General features: G+C 34.2%; 2 protein-coding genes across 12 annotated transcripts in view; one reads left to right on the forward strand and one right to left on the reverse strand.

Moving 5' to 3' along the window:
* LOC105832204 overlaps positions 1-8,954 on the forward strand; it is a 36,565-nt gene extending 27,611 nt beyond the window's left edge. For 2 of the 11 annotated variants that reach the window (XM_036283863.1, XM_036283865.1), the window contains 6 exons: positions 3,227-3,466; positions 5,937-6,083; positions 6,165-6,397; positions 7,396-7,555; positions 8,095-8,233; positions 8,327-8,954. In XM_036283863.1, the coding sequence (XP_036139756.1) occupies positions 3,277-3,466; positions 5,937-6,083; positions 6,165-6,397; positions 7,396-7,555; positions 8,095-8,233; positions 8,327-8,921 (1,464 nt within the window). In that variant the 5' untranslated portion in view covers positions 3,227-3,276 and the 3' untranslated portion in view covers positions 8,922-8,954. Of the gene's footprint in view, positions 1-1,504; positions 1,939-3,226; positions 3,467-4,565; positions 4,820-5,936; positions 6,084-6,164; positions 6,398-7,395; positions 7,556-8,042; positions 8,234-8,326 lie in introns of those variants that run through there. The other 9 variants (XM_036283867.1, XM_036283866.1, XM_036283868.1 and 6 more) reach the window with 8 other exon arrangements.
* Positions 8,955-10,076: 1,122 nt separating this feature from the next.
* Positions 10,077-10,673, reverse strand: LOC118644640. Its single transcript, XM_036283630.1, has one exon. It carries the CDS (start codon positions 10,671-10,673, stop codon positions 10,077-10,079), a length of 597 nt encoding a protein of 198 aa, XP_036139523.1.
* Positions 10,674-13,744: the final 3,071 nt, after the last annotated feature.

Here is a 13,744-nt window from a genome sequence, read left to right on the forward strand (position 1 = left end):
TTTTCTATTTAGTCATTTAGTCATTAAAGTTTAAACTATATAAAACGCGCCCAAGAGGCATTTGAGTAAGACGGGGCATGAGATATGTTTAAAAAATAATTGGATAGAGTATTTAATTTGAGGACACATTTTTCACATTATAAGTTACCTATTGTATAACTTGAGGACAGTCTCCAATTAATACCCTTATACAAAGAATTTCGTACAAAAGCGGCGATTAATTATATTGGGTTATTCGTCAGAAACGTTTCCCAACACATCTCACTGCGTCTTTGTAATCATACTGCGTATGAAGTTAAACTGTGTCTTTGCACCAAAATACAACAGATCTATATTAACTATTAATAAGTTATTAGTCAGTTCAATTAATCGCAAAAACAATGAAAAACTTTAATACATTTTAACTCGTTCTATGTACATAACTACTGTATCAGTCTCTATAAAAACTTCTATGCATGAGTTTTTATTGTAAAGACTGAAAAAAATTAAAACTAAGCATTCCTTTTTAGTTTATTTTCAACAAAAAAAAAAAACAAGATTTAACTGAACTTTACTTAAACGCGAATAATGTAACATACATACCAGATATAGGAATAAGCGAAAAGAGAATAAGAAAAGCGACAGCGAAATAGAGAGAGAGAGAGAGAGAGAGAGGGAGAGGGGGGAATGGGTGAAAACAAAACTGAGAGTGAGTGGACATTCAAAAGAAATGTTTCATTAATTATGGACGAATGAAGACAGATGAAAACAGAGACACGATTCTCGTAATGCAGTACGGATTATTAAATTGAATAAAAAAGTCATCTAAACGTCACGGAAAATTAGGTGTAAACATTGCCATTCGTAAACAAGTCGCCGTGGGTCTACCGATAGTAATCGATCGCCTTGCTTGGCGGTATTGTCACGCCATGCGTCTGTATTTGGCGGTAGGCCGAGAAAATTCGGTTATTTCTCAAAATTAATACTTCGTTAAATATCGCATAAATTACAAAATGTTAAAACATTTATTCAATGCAGTAAATTAGTGCATTAAATAAACAGTATTTTAACATTTTGTAATTTATGCGATATAACGAAATATCAATTTTGGGAAGTAACCGATTTGCTCAGCCTACTGCCAAAAACAGACGCGCGGCAAGACAATATTACCGCCAAGTGAGGCGAGCGACTGCTATCGGTAGACACGCGGCGACTTGTTTACGAATGGGAATGTTTACACCTAATTTTCCGCGACGTTTAGAAGACTTTTTTGTTCAATTTAATAACTGTACTGCGTTACGAGAATCGTATCTGTTTTTATTTGTTTTCAATTGTTCATAATTAATGAAAAATTTCTTTTGAATGACTACTCACTCTAGTTTTGTGTTCATCCATTCTCTCTCTCTTTCTCTCTCTCTCTCTCTCTCTCTCTCTCTCTCTCTCTCTCTCTCTCTTTCTTTCTCTCTCTCTCTCTTTCTCTATTTTGCTGTCGCTTTTCTTATTCTCTTTTCGCTTATTTCTACATCTGGTATGTATATTATATCATTCACGTTTAACTAATGTTTAGTTAAATTGTGTTTTTTTTGTTGAAAAATAAACTAAAGAGAATTGTTTACATGCAATTTTTCTCATTCTGTATAATAAAAACTCATGCATAAAAATTTTTATAGAGACTGAAACAGTAGTTATGTACATAGAACGATTTAAAATATATTATAGTTTTTCATTGCTTTTGCAATTAGTTAGACTGACTGATAACTCATTAATAATTATTATAGATCTGTCGTGTTTTGGTGCAAAGACACATTTTAACTTTATACGCGTTATGATTGCAAAGACGCAGTGAGATGTGTTGGGAAACATTTCCGACGAATAATAAAATACAATTAAACGCCGCTCTTGTACAAAGTTCTTTGTACAAGGGTATTCATTGGAGACAGTCCTCAAGTTATACAATAGGTACCTTATAATATATGCGTCCTCAAGTTAAATATTCTATCCATTCATTTTTAAAACACATCTCATGCCCCGTCTTATTCAGATGCCCATTGGACGCGTTTAAATAGTTCAAGGAATTATGTATTCATTTCTTTGTTTTAAGCAAATCTTTAAGTCCGTTGACACTTTTTTTTACATGGTTACATGTAAAATTGTATTCGACACTCGTGAACAATATTTTCTATTTAGTGCATTATATAAAAAGTGTTTTAACCTTTTGTTTTATGCGATATTTAACGAAATATTAATTTTGATAAAACCGAATTTGCTCGGCCTACCGCTAAATACTGACGCGCGACAAAACAATACAGTCAAGCGAGGGAAGCGGTTGCCATCATTATAGTCACGCAACAAGTTGTTTACGAGCGGCATTATTTAGATGCAATTTTATGCAATCTTTTGACGGTTTTTGTTCACCTCTATATATAATTTTTACTTTTGTAATTTATTAAATATTATACCGCAGTTAGTGTTTTTTATTAATGCATTATGTGTGTAGAATCCATATAACGTGTATGTATATATAATATATATATAGATATATAATAGTTACAATTTTCTTAATGAGATAGTTAAATATTTAAATAGATAGATATAAAAATTATGAAAGAGCGAGAGAGAGAGAGAGAGAGAGAGAGAGAGGTGTCACTTTTTTTAAAATAAATCACATTTAATAAATCTATTACATAAGTAAAAAAATGCCAATGTATTGTTTGAGGACATGAGTTTTTGAATAGTTCTAGTACAAATCCATTATATTTGAAATGTACTCAACATATAGTTTGGGGACATTTTTATTATATAAATGAAAGGTAATCAGAGTATAGTTTGGGGACACTTTCATTATATAAATGGAAGGTAATCAACGTATAATTTGAGGACATACTCTAGGTGGCACCACCGTACGGTCAGAATCATATAAACTTTTTGCCCCAAAATATACGAAGAAAATAAGATCATATAAGTCCCCAAAGTATGCAATCAACCTCAGAAAACTTTGAGACCAGTCCCCAAAGTATCGAAATGTCCTCAAAGTATGCGTGCGCCGTAAACAATGTCCTCAATAAATGCTCAGAATAAAATATATATATATATATATATATATATATATATGTGTGTGTGTGTGTGTGTGTGTGTGTGTGTGTGTGTGTGTGTGTGTGTGTGTGTGTGTGTGTGTGTGTGTGTGTGTGTGTGTGTGTGTGTGTAAAAAGTGTTTACAACTGTTTTTAATACAATTAGTATTTTGTAGTGTACATTACAACAACGACCAAATAGATACATAGATAGATACATCAAAAAATGTATACAGTTATCGAGTTTGTGGACGGTATTATGGCAGTGCCAAGTGCATGGGTTGATACTAAAGAGCTTATATGCAAATGGCCTCCATATTCAAATGCTGACATTAAGAAAGCCATTATTGATATTGATGAAGTTGCCGAAAACTGGGACACGTTGTCTATTATTAGAGTATTTGGAAAATCAGTTCGTAAGTAGCTTCCTGTTTTTCTTTCTTACGAAGCAAGTACTACGGCATCGTATTACGTTGACACTTTTTTAATATGATACTTATTGAAAGTAATTTGGAAACTGCCCTGGTGAAAATGTAAAATCGGAGCGTAAGTCGAATATAAAGGGAAAGTAATAAAAGCGTTAACAAACCTTCTACGGAGTGTAAATTGAAACAATGAAATGTAAAAGAAGTGTTAATGCTTCTTTTACATTTCATTGTTTCAATTTACGCTTCGTAAAAGGTTTTTTAACGCTTCTATTACTCTCCCTTTACATTCGACTTACGCTCTTACTCTCCCTTTACATTCGACTTACGCTCCGATTTTACATTTTCACCAGGGTGCGAAAGAAAAAGCGCGACTGGCTCAAATGGTATTCGATTGCAACGACGAAGAAGTTTTTAAAAAAAGTAGACACGAGAGAAAAAGAAAAAAACAGTTGATTCTACAAATGAAGACAGTGACGAGAATTTACAAGGCAAAAAAAAAGCAAAAATAAATCTTTATATAAGTCAAAAATACCATCAACTTTATTGTCATTGAATGCTAGACAAAATGTTTTTAACAAAAAACTTTTAATACTATGGTATAAGTGATGGTAAAGACATTGCATTTTGGTAATAACTTTTGGTTATAATTAACATGAACACAAAATAATCAATATTTTTTATTTAGAAGAAACATATGAACAATCAAACGACTGTACAAAAAAAATAAGAAAAAAATTTCTTCTACATTGAAGACTTTCATTTTGCCACGAAGTTTATTTTTTTATTGCGATATTAATGTTCTTATCGATGATTTTGATAAGTGTTCTAATATGAGAGTTAATAATATAGCATTTTCAATATTCATATTCGGACCTCGTATTCCACATTATCTCAGGATCGGTCTTAAAATCCTATTTTATTAAAATGGCCATATTACAACTTAAAACTAAAAGATAAAAATGATAAGATAATTAATAAAATAATTTTAATCACATAAAGATATAAAAATCAATAAAAAGTATAATTTTTAATTAATAATGGTTCTATACAAAGAATTTTCTATAATTAAAAATGTTTGTATATATAGGAAATATGTGTAAGGGAAGTGTGCCGGTTATGGGCACCCCTACGTAAATTTGGACAGCAAGCATACGTTACTGATCTGAGTACTGAAAAACGTGTATGTTGACGGTACGCAGTTTTCGTGTTGATACCAAAACGAATACACGCATTTGCGTAGTAGCTGTGAGCATAATAAAAATTATTTGCAATAAATAAACAGAAAAGTGATTTTCTATTCTTTTCAAAGTGCGATAAATCGGTGTGAATTCTTTCAAAATGGTAAGTGTTTCATTGTGTTTGCAGTGTTGTTATGGTATTTTGTGATTTCATTTCGTATTCAACCAAAATTTTTGCACCACATAATTTGTTAGTTTTTTGAAAAAATAGCTGCCATTCCCGGTTATGAGCACCTTCATGTAACCGGTTGTGGGCACCCTTATTTTTTTTCATTTAATGCGTGTGTTTGGTTGAGAAACTGCGTAATATCGTTCTTTATGTTGACGTAACGTATTTTATCAGTTTTTATGCCTTTTACGCATTTTTAGCCACGTCAACCCCGGAAAAATCGTTTGATAAAAAAAAATGAATTTTAATGCGCTGTTGCAAGCGTTGCTTAGCGGACAATAAACCTGTCAAAGGGATTGCTAAAGCATATGGCATTCCTCGGAGCAGTCTGCAACGCTATGTGAAGAAAGTGGCAGCCCAATTTGACGACATTTCATTCGTGGAAGATGGTGTTTTGTTGGAATTCGTCCGTGATTGCAGCCAACGTAGACCATCAAACATGCAATAAATGCAGTCGTCCGGTGCATTTAAAGTGCGCTGATATGCGTGCCAGCTACTTCACACGCAAGCATTGTGCTTCTGATTTCGAAGATGAAGAAGGCAATGAGTGATGTGAAGATGTGTCATCTTTTTTTGTTCTTTTTGCCAGTGAAGGCTTCTAAAATAAATAAATTTTTATTTTCTCTTTATTTGTGGTGGTTTTCCTTCATATTTTTCCATTTTAGGATTTTTCAAGGGTGCCCACAACCGGGTACAAATTATTTTTTGTCCAAAAATTGTCACTTCACTAAATTTTTGATAAAATTTTTCTAGTTGAAGAAATCAATTTAGTTCCTTCACTGACAGTTAGCTAAGGCCACTAGCTTTCCACTGGTACACATATGTCTGCATAATATGCATTTAGTCAAAAGTTATGAGCTAAAAACAAAACGGTGCCCACAACCGGCGCACTTCCCTTACCAATATAAAATACTAATGTGTACGTGTACGATATGCATGTGTAAACAGTAATGTGTGTAATATCAATTTGTTTTACTGTATATTTTGTATTGCATTTTCTATTTCTATTACATAATATAATCAATTTGTAACATCCAAAATTCGTCTACAGATGATACAAACAATAACATCCTCATTCCTAGGCAAAATACCAGCGATGTTGGAAAAACATTTGAAAAAAGTGTTCGTGTTGCTAAAACTCATGATATAAGTAAAATACCAAACAATGACATTAGCGAAAAACTCAATTATATAATTGGTAAATTATATTGTTTGTTATTGTAAATGTAAAATAACATGTACGTTATTATTTACGAAATTGTAATTATTTCTATTGCAGGTTTAGAAGAAGAAAATGTCAAGAAAAATAATGCTATATTGCAGGAAATAAAAGAAATTCGAAAAGTAATGATTAATTTCCGTACGAAAACATATAATGACCCTACAGTACAGGCTGTAGAAGAATCTATAAATAAAGAAACAAATTTGAATAATTTTTTTCCGCTTGATGACCATAATGCACTAGAGGCACTGGAAGAAAAATTGAAAAATCGAATATTCCAGAAGGATGTGGTACATTAACGTTTTCGTATAATTTGATTATATTAAGATTTCTCTTCTTTTTGTTTTGTAACACCAAAGCAATAAAGACGCCAAATCTTGTTTTATTAAAGAAATTACAATAAAAATAATAAACACAGAGAATGCAATTTGTAATCAATTTAATTAATATTCTTAATGAAATACTAATCAGGAATTTTATATAATATAAAATGTTAAAATATTTCTAACGATTTTGGCAACCATGTGCCGCATGGCAAGCAAATGATTAATATAGTTGTTTATATTAAAATAGAATTGCACCGTTGATGCTGTCTGTAATAAATTGACCAGTAATAAATTACTATTTTTTATTGTTAGTAATTTTATTATTTATATACAAGTAATAAAATTACTCTGGAAAATTATAAAATTTATAGTGAGTACAAAAAATACTATAAAATTATGTTTTATTTAACGTAAATTTTGACAATGCACATTCTACTATTCTAAATAAACTTTTCTCTACAATCATCCATCTTGTTTGAAACCTGTACAAATTTACAATATTTTGATTAAAGTTTTTAAAACACTAGTATGTATATTGTTTTATAAGTCATGAAATTTATAAAATATTTTATAAAATATTCTTAAAGAAATAAATACTCTGTAAATTGTGTAATGTTTATATAAGTTGTGTTTTGTATTACATATACATATATTGCATACTTTTTGCAAGTTATGCTTACTTTTGCTTACGTGATGTATGCTAAATATTATATTTTAGCTCAATATACTTTTTAGAAAATATTTTTTAGAAATGTGCATATATAATATATAAAAAAATTATTTGAAATTATTACAATTTATGTAGCGTCATAAGTATTATTGTTTAAAAAATTTTTGCAATGCGTGGAAGATTGACTATATTAATATGTTGAATTGACAGTAATACTGAAAAGTATTTGTTAATTCAAAAGCACCTTAAAATAGTCAAATATTATAGTTATAACTTGCAATTATGTTTACAGATGACATTGTTAGCCAAAAGAGGAGGGCGAAATGCAAATGAACTTATAAACAACATTTTAGCAAAGGTATTCACAAACAGTTTCGCTACACAGTATAGTTATTATGGAAAACGGAAAAAGAAGGCTTTATCCGAACTGAAAATCACCAAATGTATTATTGGCAAGTATAATTGTAGATTATTTTTGTTTATTAAAGTAAAATGTAAAATAACAAGATTTATTATATATATATTATATATATTATATATATATATATATATATATATATATATATATATACAGGGAGTTACAAAAGCATCGGATTTGTTTAGCACCATGCGATAGAGAATGAAAATCTAAGAAGAAATGTCTAATACTATTTTTCGATGCGGTAAATAGTTTCGTCTTAATTCATCATTGTAATAAGTCAATAAGCGCGAAGGTACAAGAGAAAGTCAGTGACGGAGAATGCGTGAAGTTGACTCCTGGTTATTAAAAATTAAAAAATGCTTCTAATGCTAATAATTATCAATAAAATTCTTTGGAAGGCTACCAAAATTTTCAATAGAACTGTCGGTTACCGAGAAATATTTCCATTTTGACGGGACTTAGAAAATTTTCGAATTTGTATCTTTAATTAAAGAAATGTTTTATTCCGCATCTTACAGCTTCGAGAACTAATAATCATAGATTCGCTCATTACGAACATCCTCACTACAGTCGCTTATTACCGGACGAACAACACAGGACAACGTTGGCTGCTGAAGTCGATCGGTGGAAGATTTTTTGAAAAAAAAACGTACTTCCCGAAGATGAACTACTACGTTCCAATTCAGGAAAACGAAACTCGTGATAAACCGTAAGTATTTCTTAATTAAATCAAATTGTATTACATATTTATTACATATTTATTTAGATTTTATTTCTAACTCGCAATATTTTTTCTTTATAGAACAGTATCACAGCCGCGCCATACACCCCGCATCCTGAAAAGGAGATTTCCCCTTACGGCTACATCTTATAAGTACTTGGAAATGGGAATCAGCATAGGGTCTGAGCCTTTTGTAGAAATACTGCTTGGCGACAACAAGGGTAACCACATAATTTTACCATACACAACATGGCAAAAATTTATCGAGAGACGTGTGGATGTTGAGGAACTCGTACGGGCAACTATACCATCTTCGAGACTTTTTATTTGTGATTTAGTAATGGAAATTGTAAACGTACACGATAAAAATATCGTAAAATTAATACTATGTAATATCTATATATATATATATATATATATGAAACCATTAACAATATTATTTTTACTTAATCTTGAACACTGCGTTGAATCTATGTATAATCAATTATATAAAAATAATTATAGTGTAAGTGATAAATATAAACATTTTGTAAATCTTTTACGTCAAAATTATATTACTAATAAGTGTGATGCTCTAAAATTATTATTTAAAAGTTATGATAAAACTTGTATAATAGATTGCGAACTAGTGACTTATGCATCCGACAATATTGTACATGATGCTTTACGTAATTAATAAATAAATATGTATTTGTATAAAAGTTAAAAATTATTTAAGAATTATTCCTATCTCCTACCAATTATCCTAACATATAAAATTAATTTAATTTGTTAATTGTAGTTTTTATTAAAGAGAGAAAAAAAAGGGAAATATGATGGGTAAAAATAAAGTAAAAGATTGTATATATTTTATTTTTTATTTTTTATTATTAGACCACCAATTATACAGTTTAAATACATTCTGTAAAGCGCAATTGTTCACATGATTTCGACAACGTAAAGTATGCGCAACATCAATTTTTATTTAAAGGTTTTATATCTTTGTAATGCACCTTGATATTTTCGACATTAGCTTCCTCGCCCAGAAGCAAATCGAACAACCATTCTCGTTTCTAACACCCCTTAACGTATATGACGGGTGTTGTTTCATTCCTCATCAGCGCCGCTGTAATCAAGTTTTTAGCCATACTGTACGGAATCATTCCACCTTCCCATAATATTCCATGATGATGCGTAAGCAACCACGATGCTAAGCGCTTGTCAGCGTTGCTAAGTTGATGCCACGGCATGGGATGTTGAAAAATGTAATGTGAGTGTTCGACGCCATTTTTGAGAGAGGCAAATTCCTTCACGACAAACCTTCCCCTGACGATGAAGCCTTGTAGATCCACATTGGTACAGACATGACTGTTATCATTGAGAAGACTGTGGTCCACATCGATGCGTTGTAGATTCTTATATTGTCTCAAATGTATTTTTCTGGAGAAAAGTGTGGCGATGTCGTCGTCGTCTTAGGTAATTTTGCGCACAACATTGGTCAACGGATTGTACTGAACTACGCGATCGTGTATGATGAGACAGTATGCGGTGGTGCTCGCGGGCACATTCTCCTTACAGTCAAATTCTATGCGCACATCTACAGATGCACTTTTGATCGATTCGTTTTGTCGAGAGCAATCGATAATCACAAACGGACTTTTTGTCGAAAATTGGCAACAGATAGATTCGGCTCAAGATTATCATACCCTTACAGAAACGTGTGTACATATCGTACAGAATTGACCATCTGTTTTTATCGAAATCCAGATTCATATCGTCGTACGGATAACATTCCGAGTTCAGATACAGTTTTACATTTGTCAGTTTGCAATCATTGAATCGACTCGCGTCCTCAAGCATGACGTTTTTCTGAATGTCTACCAGCCTGCAGAGCGAAGACAACGTAACGTGGCTTCTCGAGCTGAGTAGCGATCTTGATAGCCCATGTATGTTTGGTTGTGCGTTGCAATAATGGAAACTCATACAGATCCCACGAGCGAAAAGCCATGCTAAGGTATCGCCCGCTTTCCAGAGCACGCAGCATCGATAGTTTATTTTTCTCATTCAACAGCACATGCGGCATTCGCCACTGTACTTTGAATAATTCAATTTCCGGTTCCTGCGCTGAATCGCCGACTAGACAATTATTATCGTTGCGCGCGCGTATCAAGATCAACTCGTGACGAGCGTTAATCACCACGCGTTTGTAATCTTCGCAAAATCCCAGTAGCATGTTAAGTGGTACGCAAAAATTAAAGTATCCATTCGCAGGATGCCACGGATCCCAACCAGCGTTATCCACAATTTTGGTTCTGTTGGATAACATGGTTATATAATTCTTGAGCGTGCTGGTTATTCCAACGTTTCTGTTGCAATCAATCTCTACACCGTCAAGTTCATATCGAATCTCATCAAACATAAACGCGATGCAATTATTCCCCAATGTCATACTAGATCCCGTAACTGTTTTTTTTATCGTAACTTTTCCCTCAATCTATAGAAAACTTTCAGACGTGTATAAATCCTAATGTTGTATAGGTATTCTTATCTCATCGGTGTGATCAAACGTTGTATTGGCAAACGGATTGTACGTATGAGTCTCGATCTTGATGATGCGATCATCGAAGATCGGCTCATTCTCAATGTTTAAGATGTCCGTCATTGTCGTACTATGAATCCCGAAGATTGAAGAAATGCAACGTTCGATGCGGTAAGTTTCTTTTTCTCAGTGCAAACTTCTTTTCTTGATAATTGAAATTTACTACTAAATGTCGGTTTTGTAAACGATGTGTTATCTTTTACGTGCGCGTTCAACACGCTACGTCTGCACAAGCGTTATCGTCGTAGTCGTCGTACGTGCAATCTGACGGTGATTTCTTTCCCTCGAAAATTAAGCAATCGTCCGTGCTGATCGGCGACGCGTATCGTCAAATCCGAAATGCTCCGTGCGGTGATCGGCAGATAAATGATCTGCCTCGGTGTTTCCGAGATCTTATATCCTGGTGCCACGTTCGGAGAAAATTCGTGTATCGTATACACGCGCTTGTCGTTACTGCATGCGCTTGAGGTCACGTTACATTCTATGCGGATAATATTTACGTTGATAATGTTAATTGATAAATCTGATTTGTACCATTTTCGCGGCTTTAATATACGATCTGAAGAAAATCCTAGCAACGATCCAATATTGTTGGGCTTGCTAAAATTTATTTTATAGGCGCATATTATCTCGCTTTTCATCGTATTGTTATTCGCGCGAAGTACTATCAGGAAATCGTTATCGCCACTGTCTTTATCGACATCGTTGTCTTCAATTGGAATGTCACCGTGTGATATGTGTGTGACGCTACCATCGTCTCGTTTTTCATTATCATTGTTAGCTGCATTTTTCAGACGTTTCAGCATTTTGTGTTTCAAAAACTCGTTTATGGTTTGCAGTTCGTACGATCCCTCGGGAATCGTAATTTCCACGTCTTCTTCATCAAAGTAAAACTTATTATTCGAAACATTTACGTTCGGAATCATGTTGTAAGTCTCAAAGTTCATTAGACCGAGCTCGTAATTGTCATCGCTCAAATCTATAATTGGAAAGTACGTTGTAGTGAGGATGCTGCTCTTCCCAATTCGCGTAAGTATCAACGACATGATTGAAAAACCGTCCAACGAATACTGAGTTAATTCGCATGCTGTCGAGCTTTAAATTCATACGCATTAACTGTTCGGAGAAACTATAAACACAATTGCCCACAAATGCTCTGACTGTAGATTTGATAGGACGTTCGATTGTACTCTATCTTTGTCTCACCGTCTCCGAAATATCGTACAAGTTCTTTAGCCCAAGATTACCAAAAGTATCAAAATATATCACGTGGTTGTCTCTCTTTGCGTACGCTACCCAATGAGTACCGGGACCCGTCACATCATCCAGGTTTACAATACCGCTCTCGTTTGTCGTGGATCGTTTATCGGTAATGCATTACGCATGAAAACATCTCTAAAGTATGGAATACGCATACGAATAGCCAATTGCTGCAGTTGCACATTTGTCATTGCACTCGCAGGCATTTTTAACGTTTTTTCGACGTGTTTTTTTTCCCTTTCGCTGTTACACTTTTTCCGTATTTGTATGGCGCGAGGTACAGTTCCTTTCCACCTGTGTATGGACCAAGATACACCCCCGACCTTCCATCGTGTGATTGTGACGTTGTAACTCTTCGAGCTCAGTTTGCGCGACTTTACTATCATTCACTGCTTTTGCTACGCTAGCTGCTCCACCGATCATGGATCCGAATGCGCCCAATAACGGTAGAATCGGTAACATGCCGCCTCGTTTCGCTGTTGGAAGTACTCGTTTCTTTTTTGTTGTTTTTTTTTTTCATCGTCGTCTTCTTCATGCCCATGCCAATCTTTGTTTTAGCTTTCATAGCTGCCCAAACGGCAGCAGCAGCAGCTTTCTCTTTTAGAGCCGAATCTTTTGCGATTATGCGTCCTAACGCTTTCGTGACGAGTACCTTGTCCGTTGCGTGTCGTTTAGCGAGATTGTTTTGAGAATAAGCAATATCGTGTTCGCGGCACGCTGCGTCCAATGGATTTACACTCTGATCGCCTCTGGCTAATCGTTTTTTCAAGTGTGTTCCCGGGCCGCAAAACTGATATCCAGGGATATGTTGCTCGAAAGAAAGCGCGTTTATCAAGCGATTTAACAAACCACAACCCGATGGCATTCGCTACAATTCTTTATCAATGGTGCGGGACCGTTGAAATCAGGAATATCAGAGGGATGTGGTAACAGCGCGAATATCTTTGCTACTGAACGATTCGCGGTTTTGCACGCATATAAATAGGCGTTCGATCCTACCTTTTTACTTAGTAGAAAATGAAGTTCGTACGACAACCGTTGGCGATACGCGTTACAAATTACGACGACAAATTGTCACTGATGGGTGGCAGTGGTGAGAAGCGTAAGCATGGTGAAATGCTGCCGAGTACTATACGTGCGATTATTTGCGGACCCTCGAATTGTGGTAAAACCAACGTCATCATAAGCTTGTTGGAAAGTCCGCACGGCGTACGTTTCAAGAACGTGTACGTGTACTCGAAATCGTTGCAACAGCCGAAATATTAATTGGAGAATTTGTTAACATTGATCAATGAAATCGGTTACTTTACATTCTCTTATAATAGTGACGTCATTCCTCCGAGCGAGGCGCGTTCAAACTCAATCTTCATCTTTGATGACATGGCGTATGACAAGCAAGATACGATAAGAGAATATTTTCAATGGGTAGACACTCAAATGTCGATCATTTTTATCTCTGTCAGACGTATGCTAGAATACCTAAATATCTTATACGTGACAACGCGAACCTACTGATCCTGTTCAAGCAGGATAATACCGATCTGAAGCATGTATACAACGATTAGGTGAATACCGATATGACGTATGATGATTTTTGTACATTGTGTCGCGATTGTTGGCAGCGTGATTATGGATTTCTAGTGATAGACAAGGACAGTGAA

Source organism: Monomorium pharaonis, chromosome 3 (assembly GCF_013373865.1).
Source record: "Monomorium pharaonis isolate MP-MQ-018 chromosome 3, ASM1337386v2, whole genome shotgun sequence".
NCBI lineage: Eukaryota > Metazoa > Arthropoda > Insecta > Hymenoptera > Formicidae > Monomorium > Monomorium pharaonis.

Bases quoted from the DNA above. Each gene is read 5' to 3' on its own strand.
- LOC118644640 (XM_036283630.1), bottom strand. From the start codon at position 10,673: ATGACATTGGGGAATAATTGCATCGCGTTTATGTTTGATGAGATTCGA.